General features: G+C 38.4%; 1 protein-coding gene across 2 annotated transcripts in view; it reads right to left on the reverse strand.

Moving 5' to 3' along the window:
* Window positions 1-24,125, reverse strand: part of Lrp2 (LDL receptor related protein 2) — a 189,226-nt gene that overhangs the window by 87,577 nt on the left and 77,524 nt on the right. For both annotated transcript variants that reach the window (XM_013076946.3, XM_004857623.4), the window contains exons 17-31: window positions 21,814-22,006; window positions 19,941-20,066; window positions 18,569-18,699; window positions 15,493-15,630; window positions 14,750-15,031; window positions 13,449-13,691; window positions 12,388-12,507; window positions 12,172-12,288; window positions 10,212-10,589; window positions 8,749-8,997; window positions 7,327-7,538; window positions 6,251-6,435; window positions 5,081-5,309; window positions 3,983-4,160; window positions 2,005-2,133 (exon numbers count right to left, since the gene is read on the reverse strand). In XM_013076946.3, coding sequence (XP_012932400.1) covers window positions 2,005-2,133; window positions 3,983-4,160; window positions 5,081-5,309; window positions 6,251-6,435; window positions 7,327-7,538; window positions 8,749-8,997; window positions 10,212-10,589; window positions 12,172-12,288; window positions 12,388-12,507; window positions 13,449-13,691; window positions 14,750-15,031; window positions 15,493-15,630; window positions 18,569-18,699; window positions 19,941-20,066; window positions 21,814-22,006 — 2,910 coding nt within the window. The remainder of the gene's footprint in view (window positions 1-2,004; window positions 2,134-3,982; window positions 4,161-5,080; window positions 5,310-6,250; window positions 6,436-7,326; window positions 7,539-8,748; window positions 8,998-10,211; window positions 10,590-12,171; window positions 12,289-12,387; window positions 12,508-13,448; window positions 13,692-14,749; window positions 15,032-15,492; window positions 15,631-18,568; window positions 18,700-19,940; window positions 20,067-21,813; window positions 22,007-24,125) is intronic.

Below are 24,125 nucleotides of genomic sequence, written 5' to 3' on the forward strand. Positions count from 1 at the left end.
TAATTCCAAAAAAAAGATCATCACTTTATGTGTATTTTTCATTTCATGATCCCATTAAGATTAGTGTTGGCAGGGCACAGGAGTGAAGAGACTATATAGTTCAGGAACGGGAAGGTAATGTTGTCATTCAATAGGGACATTCATGACCCCCAAACCTAGGCAGTCCTTCAGTCACACCATCCACAAACTAATCAGCCCTGCAGACTTTCCTGGGCTGTGTGGGAGAAGTGGTGCCTTCGTACTTCACACAGAATCAAGGACACACATTGCCAGAAACCTTCAAACTGAGTCAGAAACCTATTTTGGATTTGAAGATATTTTAAGGGGTAGTGGGTGAAGTTCTATTTATTTGGCTGCCATTATAAATAAAAACTTAAAATTTCAGAAAGCTATAATTTGAAGATTTTAAAATACAAAAGTTAGAAAAATAGAAATAATTCCCCCATCTAACTAGGCCCACTATTAGCTTCTGTATGTGTTCCCTGCTAGGTATTTTAAGGCATAGTTTTATAAGGCTGATATTAGACAATATCTGCATTTACATGTAGCATCACACAAGCACTTTAAAAAATATTCAGACACTCAGTAAACTTTTTACAAATGTCCAAGCAATTAATTCAAGTGAAATGTTTTCATCTATATATCTTAACAAGACTTCTAAACTTCTTATTGGAAAAAACCATGTGCTGCTTTTTAAATTAGCATATATTGTTAGTCAAGTCACCCAACTGGGGCTCATGAATCCCCTTGGAGAAACTAAAAAGTTCCACCTCCGTACAGTTAATTCATGGGAACACCAGGAATTGCACAAGAGGTTCTATTTAGAACTAATACTTATCAGTCACCATCAGATGGTAACATTGATTACGCCAATCCCCAATGCCCGGTTAACCATCTCTGCATAGTGAAAGAAGGCTTTGTGTTCAAAATGTCTACAGCCCAGATTAATCTTCTACTGAAAGACTCTGAGGACACACTAAATTAAACAATGTCAACAAGGATTAGGTACATAATAAGTCTGAAGAAAAATAGCAAATGCCAATCCCTTTTGTAAGCATCACCAATAATTAAAATCTTTCATCATGAGAGTGTCATCGCACAATATTGCATGCTGGTGGAATTTAATTTTCAGCAACCTTACATCTGCATAGTCTACAAGCACCACACATTTCCTGGATTCGGGATATATTTTCCTTTTGAAAACTTTATTCCCCTCCAGATTTGGACTCTACTATTGCTTAATCTAGGAATGGGTTATCATTACCCTGTAATTTTAACTTGCTTACAGCAATTTTTATCAATATCAAAACATGCTCAGACCTCTTCGAAGACAAAAAGAAATAGGTTAGGCTAACTTTTTAGATTTAAGCAATGGCGAATTTATCATAGGTTTAGTACTCCTGAAGAAAACTCTTTTCTTTCATACTCACTAAAGTATTTGGAATAATCCTCCACACAGTCTTCAATTGACCCAGTAAAATACCTCAAGTATAAGATGAAGATTAAATTGCTCAAGGAGTCACTTATCATATTCCGTACAGACAGTCTGTTTTTTTTAAAATATCAGACAGTAATATAAAGGTACTGAAACTGGAGTAAAAAAATCCAGGCCAGAACATTATTACTAAAAATGAGGAAATAGACCTGAAAAATGAAGTACAAAATTTGAAATTTCCTATTAGCAAAGGTCCAAGGAAATAGGAGGTTAAAGATATAATCACTTGGGCCAGGGATTTAGCTCAGTGGTTCTGCTGCCCGCCTCACAAGCGCAAGGTCCCAAGTTCAATCCCCAGTACCAAATAAATAAATAAATAAAAAGATATAATCACATACACAAGTAACATTAGCTCCAAATACAGAATCTATTATTACAACTGAGATGCATGAATGAATCACTCCACATAGCACAGCATGGACTCCTGCCCAACCCAGGGGAACATGAACACGTTCTACATGAGCCATGCCAAGCTCCTCTTCAGAGCACACTTAAAGGGCATACTGTACCTCTCATGCAATTCACAGAATCATGGGAGAGATTCCATCCCGACGGACAAGCACAGGAGTAATACTTAGGCCCCTGGGTGGAAAGCAGGCACAGGTGGCTGCAGGGGGCAGAGCCACAGGGGTTTGGGGCTATGGGAAAAAGAAAATAGAAGAACATGGGTGAATAGCAGGTCTCCCACATTGAGGTGCAAAGTCATGCTATTATTTTCCTCCCCAAGGCTCCCAGTACTTGGTGACACGAGTACCTTAAGTCACCTCCACTAAGAGACAAAACCAGCGGGATGACTTACCCAAGGTCACAGATTATGAACAAATTCCAGATTATGAACAAATAGCCATGGAATAATTTGGAACTTAATAATAGAAATATGATGCTAAATAATATCCTTGTCTGACCTAAAAGATCTTTTTGCTTTAAATGAAATCAGATTGTATTTGCTGTGTGACCTTGACATTTATCCAGTGTTGTCTGTGTTCGCTTAGATAATAATCTTTTATTTTTCTACTGATGACATCTTTGTGCATCTCTGCTCTGTGAAGAGTGTCACGGGATGTTTCCTAGATCTTATTTGTTCTTGTTACATATTCTGTGCTTAATTATTAATCTATTCACTCCAAAAATCTCCAGCATTCACTAGATAGCAAACACCAGTATAAGCACTGGAGATTCTATAAACATGGAGCACATATTCTAGCAAAAAGAGAAATAAAATCAATTTTTTTGGTACCAGGGATTGAACTCAGGACTGTGTGCTTTCAAGGCAGGTGGACGAACCACTGAGCTAGATCCCTGGCCCTTAAAATCAAATTTTTGTGTGTATATGTATGTGTGTGATTTCAGAATGTGAAGATAAACAGCAAAAAAATTATGAGAGAAGGGGCTGTTTCACTTGATCTTAGCCAAAAGGCCGAGAAGTGATGAGAAGGGCTATTTCAAGCAGCCTTTGAGAAAGTGACATTTGAGTAGAATCCTCAATCCCAGGAAGGAGCAACCAGTGCAGAGACTGGGAAGACAGATCCACCAGCAGAGTGCACAGCTGCACAGTTCAGAGCCTGATGTTTCCAGGCCATCACGAAGTCTGGGGCAGTGAGAGCAAGTGGGAGAAGAGGCCAGGAAAGAGGCAGGGCCAGATTCTCACGTGTGATGAGAAAACACTGGGCGGTTTTGAGGAGAGACGACTAAGTGAAGATTCATAAACATGACTTGCTTCCTTCTCCCACCACAAAGAACACCTCCAACACCAAATCTTGGCCTCCCCACACCCCCAGCCTGAGTGTGACTTAGGGTGGCCACAGCAGTGCACCTATGAAGACATAGTGCCATAATAAAAGAGGTCCTGCTGGGCGCAGTGGCACATGTCTGCAGCAGGATCACAAGTATGACCCCAGCCTGGGCAACTTAGTGATACCCTGTATCAAATTTAAAAATTAAAAAGAGGGGCCGGGGATTTAGCTCAGTGGTGCCGTGCCTGCCTCGCAAGCACAAGGTCATGAGTTTGATTCCAGGTACCGGAAAAAAAAAATTAAAAAGGGTTGGGGGTGTAGCTCAGTGCTTCCTGGGTTCAATTTTCAGTTTTAATTTGAAAACAAATTAAATTAATGAGCCCTAACAATATGCTGCTTCAAGCCACCGAGCAGTAGGGAAAAGAGGATCTAAGGTACTATCTGGTCTATAAATTATTTTGTCAGCTGAGGAAACTGAGACTCAGAGAAAGGTCACAGAGGCAGCAGCTAATTGTCTAAACAAAGTCACAATCCAGATGTGCTGTTGTAACTACAAGGTAGTTACTGTAGGTAGGTAGTTGTTGTAGGTAACTACAAGGTTTGAGGAAATAAAAGCAAAAGCAATGGGAGGATGGGGAAAGTGTGGAGGAGTGGAGAAAGGAAAATGTATTGCCAAACTGTGTGCAGTTGGCATTCCCAGAAGAAGTGATCACCAAGCTATACTCAGGCAAGATGCTTCTGAGCCATCACTTACACTGTGGTTGTTTGGCAGGATGAACTGCAACAATCCCAAGAGGTCGGGGGACATTATACATCACAACAGACTGGTTCCCTCCATGCCACTTGTTGGCTTCAATAACCCGATGGGTGGCACGGTCAGTCCAGAACACAGATTCTTCAAAGAGAGTCAGGGCGTAGGGGTGCCTCAGGATCTGGGAAGGAGAAGTGGACAATGAGCCCTCATACAGAAAAGAAAGCCAAGGTATCTGCTCAAGAAGATAGTCTCCTTTAGCATCTAATAAAGTACAGTGATGTAAATGTACATGAGACAGACAAAAAATATTCCACTTATTCTTAATCCCACTATTCCACTCAAAATATTTTCAAAGCACTTGTCTACTCTGGTAATGACACTGGGTGTCCATTTTTAAAATGAAAAGAAAAGAGAAGCACAGAAAGTAAGGGATCCTATGTGGATCCCCTACCCATTAGAGGTGAGGGGTAACTAGAGGATCTAGTTGGTCACTCTCACCACCCCTCTCCCTGAGCCGAATGTGCCTCGCCCTGATTCACATCAGTCTGCACTGCTCAGGTGCATATTTCCTGAAGGCAGAGAGGCCCCGAGAGCCACTGTAAGTTGCAGGAACTATGGGCATCTTAAATGGAAGCCAGAATAGCTTTCTGGTAAAATACATACCTTCTGTATTTGCACATTTCACTTGGAAAAATTAATTCAACAGAATAAAAAATATTAAATACATAACATGGTAAGATTTAATCAAGAAATGTAAATCAACTTACATTATTGTTGGCTAAACATAATTTTAATATATTATTAACATTGGCTAAACATAGATTTAAAGGTCAAGGAGCAGTGTTAGCATCTACAGATCAATTAAATCACATGAGCTATTAACCCACCCTGTATACCCTGCACAATCTGACCAGGAACTATGATAAAAATATTTATTGTTCTGTTACTAATAGATGGATTGCTTCTCACTGTTGATATTTCCTGCACTGAACCAACAAATACCTATGGCACAAAAATCAATTTCTTAGTTTTCTTAATATTCTCTTTTGTATGTAGCCACTAATATAATTTTGAAGTGGTTTGCCTTGCTAAACTTACCAAATTACCAGCTATCACCTGCCTCCGATGTTGTCCATTATAATCACAAAAGTCTAAGTAATCAAGATAGGCATCCATGAAGTAGATTAGTCTATTAGGGTAGTCAACAGTCAAGCCACAGGGCCAGTAAATTTTTTCCTGGACAATGACCGTACGCAAAGTTCCATCCATGCTGGCTCGCTCAATACGAGGGTGATGACCCCAGTCAGACCAGAACATTAGATGTTCACTGTGAAAAGAAACTGGTTACCAACTGGAGTTCAATATGAAAAATAACTGTCATTTGCAATAACACAACATCCCATACATACTCTGCTTGAAATAAATCATCTCCAGTTCAGAATAGAGTACATGCACAGAGCTTACTATTTCCTCTGAATGCCGCAAAGTAAAAGCTGTAATCATAATGCAATCACAAGCCACCTGGGTATTTTTATAATGCTCATAAAACATGTAATACATTATGATACTGAAATGTTTAATTCTAATTCATGTTTGTGTGCAATCCATAAATAATTGATCTAGAAAAATCCATCTATCCGTATTTGTCTACCTTGTCATGCTTTAGATAAAAGTCAATTTATTCTTCTTCAGAGGTTCATCATAAAGTCTGTAATACTTTACAATATTTAGGAGGCGAACACATATTGTCTAATTCAGAATTCTGTAGAAAAGAATCTAAGTTACAGACTCTAAATAAATTCAATGAAAGAAGTCCTCAATGGTTTCTAAACACCTGAGAGAATATTTTTAAGACCAGCAAGCACAAGATTTTCTTCTTCATACAACTCAGAGGAGAACTCTAATAAACAACATGAAACTGAAGCCAAAAAATGTGAAGCAAAAAATTGATTATTTTGTTATGTAACCATAAGATATCAAAATCACAGCTAAGTGGCCCATGGATGAGTATAGAATATTACTGCATGCATTAATTTATATAATTATACAACAATCATTTCACATTTGTATTGCCAAGCTAATAAGTCACTGTGTTCTTACACAGTCTATGAAGACTATTTAGATAAAGGAGGGTCAGCAACAACCATGTTTGAACAGAGGTAACTTAGTTTTGCAGTACGCATATCTGCTACACATGTTGTTTGTCCATCATCATACCTCTGTAAAGACAACATAATTTTTTTAAGTTTTTTTTTTAAAAAGTCTTACTTCATTCTGGGATCTAGTGCTAGTCCCCTTGGATTTGTTACATTTTTGCTAATCAGCACCATTCTGTCGCTCCCATCAATTTTAGAGACTTCAATTGTTTCCAAAGCATAATCTGTCCAGTAAAGATTCCGTCCTATCCAATCTACTGCAATAGTTTCAGTCATGGAGACACCACTGTCGTGTACCTACAGATCAAAGTGAATCAAGAGTGGATAATAAAGAGAATATATGAATGCAATCATGGAAACTGTACAAAAATCTAGCATAAAGTATCTAACTTGTCCTATGATAGTTTGGTTGGATTAGAAAAGTTGGTCTTCCCATGTAGCTAACCCATAAATTAACAGTGAGGTATTCTAGGAAAAAAACACAAGATTTCTAAGATAATCCTATTAATTGAATTGGTGAGTAGTTTCATTTTGATTTCAAAAGTTGTTGCACTTACACAAGAGTTAAACACATTTGCTAAGCTTGCACCCTTATGAAACTTTATAATGTTCATACACCTGAAGTAATATCTCTTTTAGATGCCAACAATTAGAAAACAAGATTCTAAGGAGCGGAAGAAATATAACTATCAGGGGTTAAGAAACAAACTGTGGAAGATGAATTGTGAAATGTAACTGAATTAAAATAAGAAAAGCAACCCACTGACTCTCCTGCAACTTCATCTGCTCTCATTCACAAAGGACTGCTAATGGGACCGTTAAGAGATGTCATGAAATCTCTGTATCATGTGATCCTGAAATCAGAATCATGGATAGGGCCTCAGAGAACACATTCTTCAATTTTTTTTTTTTTTTTTGGTACCGGGGATGGAACTTGGGACCTTGCGCTTGTGAGGCAGGCACCAGAACCACTGAGCTTAATCCCCTGCCCAAGAGAACACATTCTTATCTAAAACACTCACAGGTTAGGAACTATGAACATTCAGGCCTCCTGATTATGTGGTGCTTTAGATGTGACTATGAGAGCTGCCCAGGAGGAGGGAGATGGGTTGTCTCTCTGTGGTGAATATCAGCAAACAGACCCATGATCAGAACTGGAGAGGCCCAAGTCAGCAGAAATGTACTTACTACTCTCCTGTCTGTTCCGTTCTGAAATGCACTCCAGGTTTTGCCCTGACTTGAGTCCGACCAAAAAATACGACCACTGACCAAATCAAAATCAAGAGCTATAATGTGAGAACCATTCTGGACCAGTGAGACAATATTGTGAACGTGAGAGGTGATATTGTCAGCAATAATTTTGTTCTGACTTGCCACAAGTAAAAGCAGATTTTCAGATGCTGTCCAAGGGGGAAAAAAAGCAAAATGTCAGTGATTCAGGGAGAGGAAAAAAAATAAAGGGTCTTTTAAACATGTGATGCAATACTTTTGGCAACAGAAGATTCCAAACTATACTACGGGAAGGACTCTGAGAATTATTTTAATTACTTCATTCTTCACCTTAATAACTGATTTTTGTGAGTATCTACGATAGGCTCTGAAATATTTTTCTTCTTTGAATTAGATTTCAATGCGTGTCTACATATCAATCTAGAGTAAACTCTACTCACATTCTTCTTGTACTGTGCTTATTTTTATTTTTTGCTTATCTACCTCACTAGAGTGTGGGCTTTTCACAGCAAGAATTATATCTCAAACATTTCTGTTTTCCCTGAGTCATTAGGCTACAGCAGAGTTCTGCCAGAGAATATTGCTCAGAGTTCTGAGCAATATTCCCTCTCCTCATTTTCTTTTTAGTCAGAAGGCATGCCAAGTTTGAGCTGGCCATGTGGCCACACAGCTAGAGCCAAGTCTCTGCCTCCATTGCAGCTTGCGATGACCACGTGACTAAGTTGTGGCCAAAAGGATTCAGGTAGAAATGATGTGCCCAGATTCGGGTCATGTCCTTCAAGGAAAGCTGTTGACCCTCTACTGTCTCTTTTCCCTTCCTACTTTAGAGAAAGCAAAAACTGGAGTAATAGCATTGGATCCTAGATGGAAGCCACATGATGAAGATAATAAACCAGCTCAATCCCTGGACTGCTTACCATTCAGACTCCTACTTGTAAATTTTGTTTCATCCTCCATTATTTGATGATTTTCAAATCAGCTGAATCAATATTCTATATAATATATATTATATTATATATAATATAATCACTTTCATATAGTAGAAACTGAATTAATATTGGTTGAATCAAATTCACTAAGCATTATGCAAAGATGCTTAGATATAATCTATAAATCATTTATAATTTAACCCATTTAATATTTTTTAAAATATTAACAAAAATCTACCTGTGTACATTTTAGTCTCTAGTTTCTGTGTATGTTTTAATCTCAAGACAGATTAAGATCTTGAGGCTAAGAGAAATTATATACTTGTCCAAAATTCTAGTTGTTCTGGCTCCTACTCAACATTGTCAAATACCCATGCACAACACTTAATCATAAGCTCTGAGACGTGCGTTATAGGACTGGAATCAGCTCACTTTGAAGTTCAATAATTACCTGTAACTTTGCAAGTCCTCCCATCATCCTCTAACCGGTAGTCACTATCACAAGTGCAACGGAAAGAACCTCTCAGATTGTAGCAGAGCTGGCTACAAAATCCTGGAGTATCACATTCATTTATGTCTTCACAGGTCTTAGTATCATTGGCAAGTTGGTATCCTGGTGGACATATGCATGTAGCCCCGAAGGGCCCTTGAATACACTGGTGAGTACAACCACCATTGAAATGTGAGCAGCTATCTTCGTCTAAAGTAAAGAAAAAGAATCACAAAGACAAAAGGTCAGGAGTCTTTGATTCACTCTAGTATAATACTTTTTTTGTGTAGTCCCCATGCCTCCTCGCTATGATGCCCAGGTAAGAGTTAACAGTAAAATTCACTAGGATGAACTCCACAGGCTGCTTGGGGTCTGCTCTGATTTGCCTGAGGATTTATCCTCTGGACTTGGACCACCTTCTTCGCTATAACTCCATTTATTGCAATGAGAAAAATCTTGGGGAGATATTGTTGACGTCAAAAAACAAAATTGTCATTTGTAAAGCATGCAAAGAAATCTAACTTGCTTCTCTTTTGCTTCCACTGAAATTCTTCTACCTATATAGAAATGAAAGATAGGAATTAATATTAAAGAGAAAAAGCTAGAAGATCTATGAAAGGGAATGAATGGAAGGGCAAAGGTAATCAGAACACTAAGGACACAGATTTACTAACATACATCATGCCTTATTCTAAGAGCCAAAATACTAAAGCCTGCAGCCACCCAAAGACAGTTCACATGCCTGGGGATGCAAATACCCACTACTTCCATTAGTATTCTAACTCATGTAATACGAGTCACAACACAGAACATGCACTAGAAAAAAAAAAAAAAAAAAAAAGAACGTGCACTAGAAGGGGAAGTCTGGTAATAATAATGACATTTTCAGCACAAATACAACACATGTGAAATCATGAGAATCTAAAATACTTCACAGTCATACCTGGCTGCAGTTCATCTGAGAATGAGCATTGATTAAAGAGGAAAGAAAGAAAGGACAGTAATTAGGATTACATGCCAATCATAGCATTTTAATCACAGAAAACACAAATTCCCAGACTTTGTTTGATTTGTGGCAAGTTCTGATTGAAATTAGAAAATATTATAGTTAGGAAGACTCTTGAGCACATTACCAACAGGACCAAACTTCATTTGAAAACTAATGGCCTCGTATAGTCTCATTTTTCTAAATAATAACATAAAAAGAAGGAAAAACACATATTCAGGTGCAAAGATTTAATGAGAAATATTATCCAGTGATGATTTCTTTGAGTTCAATTATGGTTACTCCTACATAGATTTGAAGTCACAGAGGAACTAAAGTCTCTCCTAACAAGCTACAAGGGGATTGTGATCAGGGCGAGGCACATCAGCCTACTGCTCAGAATGAATGTATGGCCAGTAAACATGGTCAGGAAACTTACTGCAAAGTGGGGACTCATCTGTCCCATTGGGGCAGTCAGAGACGCCGTCACACAGCGCACTCAGGTTCACACAGATGGCATAGCCGGGGCACTGCCACTGCCAACTAGGACAGTGAAAGGGCTGAGTCGGGCAGTCCTTCTCATCACTCATATCCCTGCAGTCATTGTCCCCATCACAGACCCAAGCTTTGTAGATACAGTTTCCATTGTCACAGCGGAAATGAGATGGAAGACAGGTCTTGGGGACACAGCCATGGTGCTCATCAGACCCGTGGACACAGTCTGGATGCCCATCACACTCCCAAGTGTCCGGAATGCAAGCTCCATCTCCTTGGCACTGAAATTCATCTGTGTGGCACATACCAGGAGGCCTGGTTGCTAGGAGAAAAGCATGGGAAAAACGGGTTCGTGGGTGCAATTCATAGCCTCTTTTATAGTTTCCATGCAGAGGAAATTGTTTTGGATCAGTTGTTTTGGATCAATTAGAAACAAATTGTTTCTAATAACGATTATTTCAAAATTAATTTTAAAGACTAAAATGATACAAGGTCTTCTCCCACACTGCAGAGTCATAACAAAATCCACAGAAATATGTACGTGTCAAATTAGCGGAGCTGATAGCAGGATGTACAACTCTTAAATAGAGTTAGAAAAACATTCTGATTCCTAAATGTCTAATATTTTTGTATTGCAAATTCAATAGTATAATTTATCTGTTTCTCTATTAAAAATCACTGTAGAGCCAGGCATGGTGGGGCACACCTGCAATCCCAGCACTTGGAAGGCTGAGGCAGGAGGATTGTTGCAAGTTCAAGGCCAGCCTGGACTACACAGTGATATCTTGTCTCAAAAAAACAAACAAAATTAAAAAAAAAAAAAATAGGGCCAGGGATTTAGCTCGGTGGTTCCAGCACCTGCCTCTCAAGCGGAAGGACCAGAGCTCGATCCCCAGTACCAAAAATAAATAAATAAAAACAAACAAAAAAATAATAAAATAAAATAAAAATCACTGTAGGATTTCAACAGAATTTAAATAACTATAGCTACACTAAACTTCACATGTTTGGATGTTATAATTTTCCCTCAAATGAAATATATCCAATGAAACTAGCACATATTAAGGCAACTAAAGGTGACAGTAATTAATTCTTTGCAAACTTTCCACTATTTATCAAGCAATCCTTGAGGGATAAGAATATCTTCGCTATTTCACAGGGATTGGGGGGGGACACCTAATCTCCCTCCCAAGGATCTTGCAATACAACAGTAAGTCTCATCCACAATTAGCAGTTTATCATCTAAATGGAAGGAATTTCATCTCTGAAACCTCCATTTAATTTTATCTTCACCATTTTTAAGGCCCTTTTAACTACCTACCTTGCCTTAATAATCTCCCTTACTACACTTTATGGACAAAGGCTGTTTAGCAGTTATTCAACAAACAATACTTGCAAGTCAATACCAAATACACCTCTGCACCACTTCTAGCCCACGATGTGACTTCCTGATTGAGATTTAATGAGACTTCAAAGAAATCATAAAAATATTATTACATATAGCAAAGCCTCAAAAGTTTGAAAACCACTATATATGGGATGTCCTAGGAGAAAGGTAGAATTGAGAACAAAAATATCTTTAAAATGTTTAACCATCTAATTTGCTAATTAGAAATCATTATTTGGTAATGCTTAGGCAGTTGTATTATATGTTCAATACTTCATTTTTATAAGAATAATTTGTAATGGGGCCGGGGATTTAGCTGAGTGGTTTCGCCGCCTGCCTTGCAGGCGCAAGGACCCGAGTTCGATCCCCGGTACCAAAAAAAAAAAAAAAAAAGAATAATTTGTAATACAGGAGGTCTTTCCCATAGTCTGAGTTAGAGAAAATGTTCAGTTATAGCAATACTGGCAAAAGTGAAGTGATCCCTTGGCCTGAAAGGTGCCGGGTGTGTGGTACTTACGACAGCCTGCCTCATCAGAGTTGTCACTGCAGTCATAAACACCATCACAGCGATATGTGTTGCTGAGACACTGACTCCCATCAGCACATTTGAATTGAGAAGTGGTACAGTTCAATACTGAGAATGAGAAAAACATAAGAAATTAGCTCAAGGACAAAATGACTAACATTGAGATTTTTTTTGTAAACATAAAGAAAATAAAGCAAATCCACTTACCACAACCAGCCTCATCAGAACCATCAACACAGTCCTTGTCCCCATCACAGACATAAGATAGGTCAATACACCGATGCTCAGAGCAGTGAAACTGACTAGGGTGGCATGTCGCTGAAGAGTCTAATGTCATCCGAAAACAAAACCAAGTAAGTTCATTTCCTGCTCTGTGTACCAGAGCCAAACTGAAAACACTAAGTAGCTACATAAATTATCTCAGTTGTACATGTGTTTTCAAATCAGCCACATTGTCAGAGTCAGCCCAGCAAGAAAACACAAAATTAGGACAGTTTTTAGAATCAAAAACAGAAGATTACAGGGTAGAGTCAGAAACTGTGATTACACCTGGAAAAACAGAAGATATTTAGCAAGCAAGCACCGTGTGCTTGGACTGGCACTGTATCTCATGACTGCTTTTAAGTCTGTGACTCTAGGCCAAAGCTAAGCAAGGAGCCCAGCTAGACAGCATGGTCAGCCAACCGATATTCCTGTTACCAACAGCGAATAGACAGATCAGGACAATTGGTTTTAATCAAAAGCCAGAGTCCTACCTTGCTGTTAAGTCACAGTCAGATGTTCGGGCTACTCCAACCACCACATGAGGTTATATAAAACACAGACTTGTAAAACACAAAAACTAGAGGGGATTTTAAAGCCCATCTACTCCAAGAGGAAAGTGACGGGCCAGGTTATGCAACCAACACTAGAATTTAGTCTAGAGAAATTTGCTCCATCTTAAATTATTATTGCAAACATGAAAATAAACAATAGCCTAAACTTTAGGTCCTAAAGGAATGAGAACCGGCAAGATAAAAAGGTGATGAGTAAAAACTAATGGGAATTTAAACTTTCTGTGCTTCTTTGTTCTGGTGCCTTCTGCTTCCACAAAACACAGTTTGTAGGTTTCTACGTTTCCCACATGCCTTTGTTTTTAGAACCTATTGATAAGGAGACCTAGGACACAGTGAAAACTGTGACTCTCTCGAGGAAAGAGTGCAGGGACTACTGATTGTTCAAATCTATTCCTAGGCCAACCAGCCAAGAGAAACCATTTCAAAACTTACTGCAATTCTTTTCATCAGATCCATCACCACAGTCGTTGTCTGTGTCACAGACCCAGTCCCTTGGGACACAGTGGTTATTGTCACAGGTGTAGTAGGAGCTGGGGCAGGTTGAAGGAGCCTGGCTGGGGCAGTTTTGCTCATCACTGCCATCCACACAGTCATTGTGTCGGTCACAGCGCCAGGGTCCAGGGATACACTCTCCTCCATGGCCACAGGTGAATGCCAAAGGGGAACAGGTGTTATCTACAAGAACAACAGACTGGTCACTGGGACATCTGTTGTTACAGCCTCTAGAATACTAAAAAAAATACAAAGCATTATCTGCATTTTTACAGATAAGGAAACAGGTTTTGAGAGATTTGGGAATCTGCCCAACAGCCATGCCCTAACTGGTGTGATCACTATGAATATCTTAAACTTCTAAGTTGTACATCCTCCAATCACAATTTCAAACTCAAGTCTATAGAAACCTTGAAAATGTATCCTATAAAAAATGCAAATAGGCAAAATATTCAGGTAAAAATGTACACTCTTAGAAACGGGAAGGAAATACATACAAGAATGAAAATTTTAGAGCTTTGAGAAAAAACGTGCAAGTGAGCACTTTTATTTTTCAAATCTGTCACTATTCTCTCCCAAAAATGACAGGTTGTCATTACTCTTTGCTCACCTTCCTTGATTACTGAGATTTCAACTGTTCTCTATTTTTTTTAATTTTAAGAAGATACTTATTCCTTCTGCAGTAGCATTTATTAGGCCTCAGCTTTTAAGAAGAATGTAAAGGTTAAGACTGCCATTTCACCCTAATTTATTTTTGCTCATGGAAAAGAAATGTAGCACATGAGATTTTCAAAGGCTGCAATCTCAGGTTCCTACTCTCTTATTCTAGTCTCTCAGATACTAAAAACTATGTCCGATTTATTTTGATTTGGCTTTTTAATTTTATTTTCAATGTTTTTTTAACCATGCCAGAGGTGGAAGCCAGGGCCTCACACATACTAGGCAAGTGGTCTAGCCAAATCCCCAGTCTGATTTGACTTTTTGAAGAATTTGTCAAGATGTAATAACCCTACATTGGTCCAAACAGCTAATTTCAAAAGAAATTTTATTAAAGGTAATCTAAACCAATGCTAGAAATCACCTGTAACATTGCATATGAATGATATCCATGCTTAGTTTAACTAAATGCCTTTGAAGTACGTGGTGAGCATCTGAAACCCTAAAAGATACTTTCCTCCATATATTATTACTTTGTTCTGTTCTGTTCCCTCAGGAAGCATCTCCAGTGCACAGCTACTTACTTGATGTTCCACACTGATGCTCATCACTGTTATCATGGCAGTCATCAACCCCATCACAGCGGTAGTAAATAGGCACACATCTGCCGTTGCTGCAGGCAAAGGAAAAGGAGCCACACTGCTCTGTGGGTGGTTCATGGGCAGGGTCTCCCTCACACGTCAAGTGGTTGGAAGCCAGTGTCATTCCGTAGGGGCAGCCGCACACACGCTGGAAATTCGGCACTGGGAAGCAGAAGTGGCTGCAGTCGCCATTGGGATGGGTGGGCTGACTGCAATAGTTTGTTCCTGCAAAATGTACACTCCGATTAGGGTTATCCTGCATTTGATTTGTGAGGGGAAACAAATGAGAAAGATCATTTTAAATATTAAAAAGTAGCAAGCATCCTCTTAGAAAGCCTGCCAAGGGTCGGGGATTTAGCTCAGTGGTTCCACCACCTGGCTCTCAAGCGCAAGGTCCCGAGTTCGATCCCCGGTACCAAAAAAAAAAAAAAAAGAAAGAAAGAAAACAAACCCTGGCAAGTACAACATTTCACTTAAATACAGAAAAGTGTTAGAATGTGTATTCCCTAAGAACACTTTTAGGGTTAGCAGAGATAAACAGATACTTAAAGTCTTACAGTGTTAAACTACATGGGTGATAGGAATGTTAACACTATCACGAGCTATTCAAATAAGTATTTGAAGTGAAAAGGAGTCACCATATCAAATAAACACATCCATATGAAAAACCTGTCAATCTCACTCACCAGTCTGGAGGTCAACATCATATGCTTTCACGTGCATTATGCGGGAAATACCACTTCGAATAACTCTCATATCTCCACCATCCAATTTCCTGACTTGAACAATGGCATCCAGTCTCCAGTCAGTAAAATACACATGCTCTAAGAAGCAACAGAGGAAATTAGTATTTTCAGTCAGGGCTTCCTTATAAATAAATTATTTGGGCAAATGCAATAGGCTTGGAAATGTGAGAATCTCTTCACATAAATATCTGTAATCTGTTTCTGTAGCTATCTTCCATGGCTGGTTACTCTTTAAAAATGGTCTTTGGAAAGTAATTTATTGATATCATAGCTCAGATTCAGGCAAGCACATAGGAAGTTTTAGGACGGCATTTAGCAACATTTAGGTTTAAATTTCTATAAGTAAAAATAAAAATTTTTAAATCTCTTCAATAAAACACTGAGGCCTCATAAGACTGAGCTCTTATCCCAGTAAAGAATACTGGGTGCTTAGGCAAATACTTAACTGTGGGAAGGAATTATATCTAAGATCTCTTTAAAGAACTAGGGATGGCTGGGGATTTAGCTCAGTGGTTTCGTGGCCTGTTACACAAGCAAAAGGACCCGAGTTCCATCCCTGGTACCAAAAAAATAACGAACTAGGGATGTAGCTCAGTGGCAGAGCACTTGCCTAGCATGTGAGAAGGTCTGAATTCCATAGTCAGCACCAGTAAAAACAAAAACCAAAAAGTTCCCTCCCAAGTCATACATTCCACAGCCTATGGGAATACTTTTCATACTCTGCTTTCATAAGAAGCTGTTGAGAAGGAAAAGCACAGATCTAGCCCTAAAAGGAACTTCCAGTGTATGTCTGGGTATCAGTAAAAATATCAATACAATGTCCCTCAATGCTCAGAATGGTAAAAGAGAGGCAATGTAAGGCTTTATATAACAAGAATTTAATCATATTGTCTTTGCAATAACTACTGACGCAGGGAAGTAAACATATCAAATTCAACAGTGTTCAAAACAAAGAAGTAGATCAAGGTGAGTTTTCTCTTTAGCAATAGTTTAACTAGTAGTCCCAATCAACCAAAAATGCTTAAACTGTCACAAATTTTATCATTAGAGCAATTTCACTTATCTGTGGTCCAATCAGTGACTAACTGGTCATTGGATTCACTAAATCTTATCTCCACTGACTAGAAGGCATCTTAGTACTGTATCTATGTGAATGAGGAGTTAAAGCAATCTTTCAGTCCCATCCAGTATGTAGGCAAGAAGATCCAATCTTTCAGTAAAAAGATGCCTATTTTCCATGGTGTTACACAATAAAAGAATTTCCCCTATGAAATCCACAGTGAAAGCCAAGGTTGGAAGAAACTAATTTCTATTATTCAGAGAATGTTGTGTTGTCCTCACAGGCATGCACTCAAATGTTTTTCATACTGATGGAACCAAAAGGTACTAAAGCTGTATTTTTTTCTTTAATCCCAAAGCATTCCACGACAGAGCAGAGGAAATGTAACATTCTTCCAATGTTCTAATGTTGTTGTGAATAGTGCAAGTCTGAGATCATTAGAGAAAAGGGAGTAATTGCTGGAAGGTGGGTAACTGTTGATAATTGACTCATCTCATCCAAAATTTCAGAGCATTTCTTAAATATTTTTAAATACCACACACTCCACACATAAACAGACAGCAAAATGGAATATATAGTGTATTTACTAACCATTCTACACACCGTGTGTGAGAAAGTCTTGGGTTTATAATCAATACCTAGGTTTTTTAAAGCATTATCTCATATTCAAGGTAAGATGTTTCAAACCAGGGACAACTAGCATATACAGAGGGCCTTTGGTAGCTCTATACAAAGTACCAACTCTCAAACTAGACTAATTTTGGTTAATCTCTCCTCATTCTCTTGCCCTGTCTCCAGGACTAAACAAGCCATCTGTTTCACAGTAGCCTGTTTACATTTTTATTCCCAACAAATCAATCCACAGAAACGTGCCTACACACAAAAGCAGTTGAGAGTAGCCAGGCGTGGCAGCACAGGCTTGTAATCCCAGCACTTGGGAGGCTGAGGCAGGAAGGAAGAGCACTGTGAGTTGAGCCCAGCCTGGGTTACATAGTGAGCTCAAGGCCAGCATGAACTGCATAGTGAGAACTTGTCTCAAAAAGCGGGGAGGGGCTTAGGGAGTGAGAGAAGGAAGGCCAAAGCACTGCCTCCAATTGCCATGGCGGGAGTTGCCCTGCATTCTATATATACTTCAGCAGTCTCTACAAGCAGCATGAAAACTGGGAAAGACTGATTAAGAAACCATCATGTGGGGCAGGGATTTAGTTCAGTGGTGCTGCCACCTGCCTCACAAGTACAAGGTCCTGAGTTCAATTCTCAGGGCCAATAAAAACAAAAACAAAAAAATAATGTCTTTTTGTTCTTCAGAAGTCATACATCAACATTTCAATATAAAAAGATATTATCTAACACTTTTTACTAAAAAGCATCAGAGTCATTCAATGAGTATACAGCTGATGAAAATAAGGAATTATTTTCCTACAATGATTTTGATGAGTTTCTTGCAACATTCTGCAATAGTTACTATAAACAGCTTTTGCTATTTTATTCTCAAAAATGACAAAGGCAGTAATTTATCATGTGATATTTTATATAACAAGGTACATACTGTACTGCATATTATACAGTAAATGTAATCTACAAAGTGCTATGCCCATTTACAGTAAGTTGTCCATATTATTATCGTACAAAACAAAACACTCTAAAAGTGAAATTTCCTATCAACAACAAAAAAATATGTTTTGTCTATATAAAATAGCACCATTTTGGCCGGGGGTAGTGGCGTGTGCCTGTAATCCCAGCATCTGAGGGGCTGAGGCAAGAGGGTCACCATGAGTTCAAGGCCAGCCTGAACTACACAGCAAGGCCTTGTCTCAAAAAAAAAGAAAAAAAAAGTACCATTTCAATTTTTTGTATTTTAAAGTGGCAAGCATTTTGGGAATTGTGAGAATACTAAATAAGGATGAATTTACTGTCACAAAGTATAACACAAACTTTTACTGCTTCAAAACATACCTTTAAAGACAGTAAGTCCAAATGGATGAGTCATCTGCTCTATATGGTCCAGTCTTCTTCTATCTAAACCATCAAAAGTGCTGTGCTCAATTTTATCAAAAAGGGCATCAACCCAGTACAACCGTGAAGCACTAAAATGATAAAATACTTAGTTATCTGCTATCCAGAAGCTAGCAGAGCACCCTTTATATTTGGGGCATTCAAGATCAGCACGTTCAATTGACACATTTAACAAAATTTTTAAAACTGAAATTATAGTCATTAAAAATCCAACCATTTTATCCACTGCTCCCCCACCCCCAAAGATATAGCCACTTTCAAATAGCTTCAATTAATTGTCTTAGAACACTTGAAATGTTAGGTTTTCTGAGGAGTGGGTGGGGTACTAGGGCTCAAACCCTGGAGCAGTCTTCCACTAAGTTACATGCCCACCCCCTTTCTAAAAAATCCTTGTTAATGCTGAGATAGGGCCTTGCTAACTAAATTCTTCAGACTTGCAGTCCTTCTGGCTCAACCTCCTTAAAGGCTGGAACTGCAGGTGTGTGCCACTCCACCTGGCTAAATGTTGCTATCTTTGAATTAAGAATTTTGTTTTTCTCCTTGTGAGATCAACAAGCTAAGAAAAATATTAGCAGTAATCTACGTTTAATCAATGTTTAAAAAGTTTAATACATTTCCCCATTTCTCTACTTTGGTATTTCATAATTTTGAACATAGTTAGCCTATTCCTTAACTGTATTCCTAGGTAGATCATCAATTCTTGAAAACTCTACCTTATACTTTAAAAATTCTCAGTAGGATATGGTGGCACATGCCTCTAATTAATCTGAGGCAGGGGAATTGCTCCGAGCTCAAGACCAGCCTGGGCTACATAGGAAGTCCATTCGACCCTAAACTACATATCAAAAATCAGTTTCAAAAAAACCCTAAAAATAAAATATAAATAAATATTTATCCAAGATGCAAATAAACAAATGGAGAATTGTTGATTATAAAATTTTCCTAACCTCAAGACGCCCCCTGTAAGAAATTACACACAACCTGCATTTCATCAACTCCCCATCAAACTTCTCATGGGATTTGGGGCTCATCTCCACCATCTTGATTGACCCTCAACTAAGTTCCATCATTCTGTTGCTGCTAGCAAGTTCCTAAGAATATTTATGAATGCATTGGTTTTCATTCCACTAGTAATGAATGACTATGTTTATGTTCTTTGCATCCTTATATCATTACTTATCCTATAACCAATTAATGATTTTAAAATGTTTGAGGGCAAATTGTATCAGTCTTTTTACTCCATCATATCCTCCCAGAATGCCTCATCTGTGTTATGCTGGGAATTCAGTAATAGGGGATGATTCCTACTTACTCCCAATCGATGGCCAATCCATTGGGCCACCCAAGAGTGGTGTTTACTATAGGCACAAGGTGAGATCCATCTGCCCATGCTCTCATAATTTTAGCAGGACGGAACCAATCACTGAAGAATATATACCTAGAAAAAGAGGTAATAAATCAAACATGTTAACATAGGAAGAAATCACATGACTTGAAGAATTTAGCACACAGTTTTAAGAGATAAGCTGCAATTAATTTCATTTTCTATATCTTATCAGCCTCATCAGATTTGCATGACTGATCTAATTCTTAGTTAAAAGTTCAGTTATCAACATGTAATTGAATTCACAAATACAAATGGCATTAAAATGGGCATCCAGACCACTGTCCTAGACTTTAGGACCTACAATACTGTCACCCAACGGATTCCTTTAAAAAAGACATTGAATACAGGTTACATATTAAGTATTCCATACTGTTGAAATAAAAATAATAAGCTATAAGCAAAAACTAGATTTTAATCTCTGTCTCTCCAAATTAAACATCCAGGGTCCTTTAGATCACTCTCTGGTCGCTTTTTTAAAAATAAGGAATTAATAAACTGGCAGCAAACCATTTCACCCTAGATAAATAGTATCTTTCCCAAAGCATCTTTTTATTTTTTTCTTTAAATTCTAAGTACTAGCACAATGATAAGTTTAGGGAAAACAAAACAAAACAAAAATACTGTTTTCTCTTTCCCCTAGGAATCAAAATTAGTCATTTCCAAAATGTAACTGAAATGTGACCACACCATATCATTTTAAATGAAAAAATCATTAGGAAAAAAACAGCTTTTCAAAACCAAATGCCAAAGATTCAGGTTAATATAAATTTATTATAAAAGCAACAGTCTCACCCTATAGGATGACAGCATTTAAGAATAATATTAGCAGTTTAAAAGTATGTTTCTTATTTTATAAAGAGAAAATAAAAATACAAAGGCACACAAGCTTTGCATTTGGGCAGGCCTGGAATTTGAATATCTGTGAATCCTTCACAGGTCACTTTATCTCACTGAGCCTCAAATTCATTATCTCTAAACTAGGTGTTACCTGGGCGTGGTGGCACACACCTGTGGTCCTAGCACTCAGGAGGCTGAGACAGGAAGATCACCATTTAAGGCTAGCCTGGGCTGCATAGTAAATTCAAGACCAGGCTGAATTGCATGGTGAGACTGTCTGAAAAACACACACACACACACACACACACACACACACACACACACACACACCTCCTTCACAAGCTGGTTTTGGGATCAGAAGAGATTATATGTGTAAAATGCTTGCTATATTAGTGAATTACCAGCCTTCCTTCTTTATTATTCTATTCATATACAACTGCAGGTCTTAGACCTGTTCTAAACAAACATGTACGCTATAGAATATACTTAAGTAAGGTAAGAACCAGAAAGGAATTCTATGGGCTGTTCTGTCTTTTCTTGTCTAATCCCACCAAGTACAGAATGGGAAAACATGAAACTTTGTGATCTGAAAAACTTTTTACCCTGACAACCACTGAATGATTAGGAAAGTTTTTGAAACCAGGGCAAGAACTTGAGCCTTTCCTGATAATTCTGCTGCATAGTAGTTTCTTCCCTATCAAATCTGTGTCACATTGTTTGCCACTATGAATCAAAAAAAACCTTTATGGGTGACTGAGAAAGCTGAGACTTATTAAAAAGTTATTTAAAGGAGATAAAGTGATTTCTTGAGCCTTTGCAAGAAAGATAAAATTTAAGATGATTTCAAGTTTTATAATAAAACTTGATACACGTTCCACTTACCAAATCCCTATGGTATCACTTTTCTATGACTATAAAAGATGTACAGTTTCAAGCTCCTGGGAAACATGAACACACTTACCCACCGATGGGATGAACCACAACTGCTCGAGGATTATTTAAATTCTGCACTATTGCACGTCTGGATTTATCAGCAAGCCTCATGACACTAACAGTCTTAAAAGAAGCATCTGTCCAATAAAGATTCTTTGAAATCCAGTCAAAAGCCAAACTTTCAACATTTTCCACCCTGTTAGCAGTGAGAATTTCTCTTCCTAGAAGTTAAAATATGGACATGGTTTAAAAAGCATATTATTTAAGGCATACATTTTCCTACTATGCATATTTAATTTTTCTATCAGAATTAGAACACATGTGGAATTCTTTAAAAAAAAACTATAAAATGCTGAGCAGCAACATGAGATAAACCTAGAATCTATCCATTCCCCCCAAAGTTTGGATCTCAAAGAATAGATATGATGCTGATAAGCAGAACCAGGAGTGGTGTGGTCTGGACTTACTCCCTTATTCAACCTTGCAGAAAAAATTCCTCACTGCAGAACATCTTAAGGAGAGATACCTGAGCTCACCTACTACACCCCCAGGCAGCTCTGCTACGCTGACACTGCCAGGTACAACCAGGGGGTGCCTGGGGGTGTCACAGCCCAACCCTCGTGCCAGCCTTTCACAGCCTTTCACAGCCACAAAGTTGCCAAGTTTGGAAAAGGCAGCAAAGATGCCAGAGGAAATCAGAACAGGATCCAGGAGAAAAAGGACCACTTTTCTCTCTGTGAAATTCTTCCTCTTTTTTCTTTCCTTTTCTTATGAAGAAAATCTCAATCAAAATAAGCAATCACATCTTTCTTTTGTAGTAGCAAAAAAAAAATCCTAGTTCTCAAGAAAGCCCTCCATGTGCTAGGTAACATGATTTGGGTAGTCATAACAGCTTGTATTAACTATTAACTGAGTTCTTACTATAAGCCAAGAACTGGTATAAGTACTTTACTGGATTCGCTTATCCTCACCAGTACTCAATCAAGTAGGTATCTTTATTGTGAATATTTTACAGATGAGAGAAGCAAAGCATCAGGAAAGAGTGTGGACTGCCCTCAAGGCCATTCATGAAGCAGTAAGGCCCAGAAGCAAAAATAACAGTGTAATGGGGCTCGACAGTGTACGGTAGAGTGGTTTGTGGACACAAATTCCGAGGTATATGGCGTAAGCACATATGATAAGATGGAAACATGGGGCAGTTTCCCAAACAAAGGTAGAATTGGAGGCCAGAGGAGAATGGAAAACTTGCAAGTGAGAGGGATAGAGAACGAGACTCCACATGTTCTGGGCCATGGTTGGAGGTAGAGAGGCAATGACAGGCCAATGGAGAGAGAGATGGTCACAGGACCACAGCTGGAGGAGGCAGGCAGAGATGAGGTGCTCTTCCCCCAGACAGGGAGGAGTCCGTGTGGCCACGTTGGATTGGAGGTGGTTGTGGGATAGCCATGTGAAGCATCCAAGAGACCGCTGGTTCCCATCATGGGACTGAGCCTCAGAGTAGAAACTTGAGGAAAGGCCCCCAAGCAATACAAGAGAGAATCATCCAGAAATAGAAAGAAAAGAATGTAAAAGCCAAACCCCATCCATCACAAGGTAGTAACTGTCTAAAATGATCAAGAAATAGCAGTGTAAGCAAACTGCAGCATTTCATTAAAAACATGAAACAGCTACAAGAGCTTTAAGCAAGTGGCACTGGAGAGCAGGGCTGAGTAGGGGGTGTACAGAATGCGGGGTATTACAGTTAGTTGATCATAGCTAACATTATGGCTAACTAGATAGTTAATATGTTCCAGGCATGATTCTACATGCTTTACATGTTCCAAACTAAAATTCTGTCTACAGTCCTATGATCGAACCAGGGATTTAGCTCAGTGGTTCTGGCACCTGCCTTGCAAGTGCAAGGTCCTGAGTTCGATCCCTACTACCAAAAAAAAAATCTTATGATCTACGTAGTATTAGTATCAATATTTGTATTTTACAGTTTAGGAAATTAAGCCATAAAGAAATGAAGTAACTTGCCCAAGTTTACACAGGTACAAAATATGGGAAGCCAGAATTCAAAACCAGGAAGTCTAACTCCCAATCTGGCCCTCTTAGTTGCTATGTTATATTGCTATATTGGCATATGTACATTGCTTTTTTTTCAAATTTCAAGTTTCAACCCATCAGTAGGTATAAAATCAACCTAAGAGATCATGCCATCATCCAATAAAGGACCCAGCAGTAACTGACCATAATTTATCTGTCTTTAATAATTAAGATTTTAACAGAATTCCAATCAACTGAAAACACCAAATCCATATTCACATACAATTCATTTCTTACAAATTGTTATTATCC

The sequence above is a fragment of the Heterocephalus glaber genome, unplaced genomic scaffold (genome assembly GCF_053883595.1).
Source record: "Heterocephalus glaber isolate CG9 unplaced genomic scaffold, H.glaber_assembly_v1.0 deba00000347, whole genome shotgun sequence".
NCBI classification, from domain to species: domain Eukaryota; kingdom Metazoa; phylum Chordata; class Mammalia; order Rodentia; family Bathyergidae; genus Heterocephalus; species Heterocephalus glaber.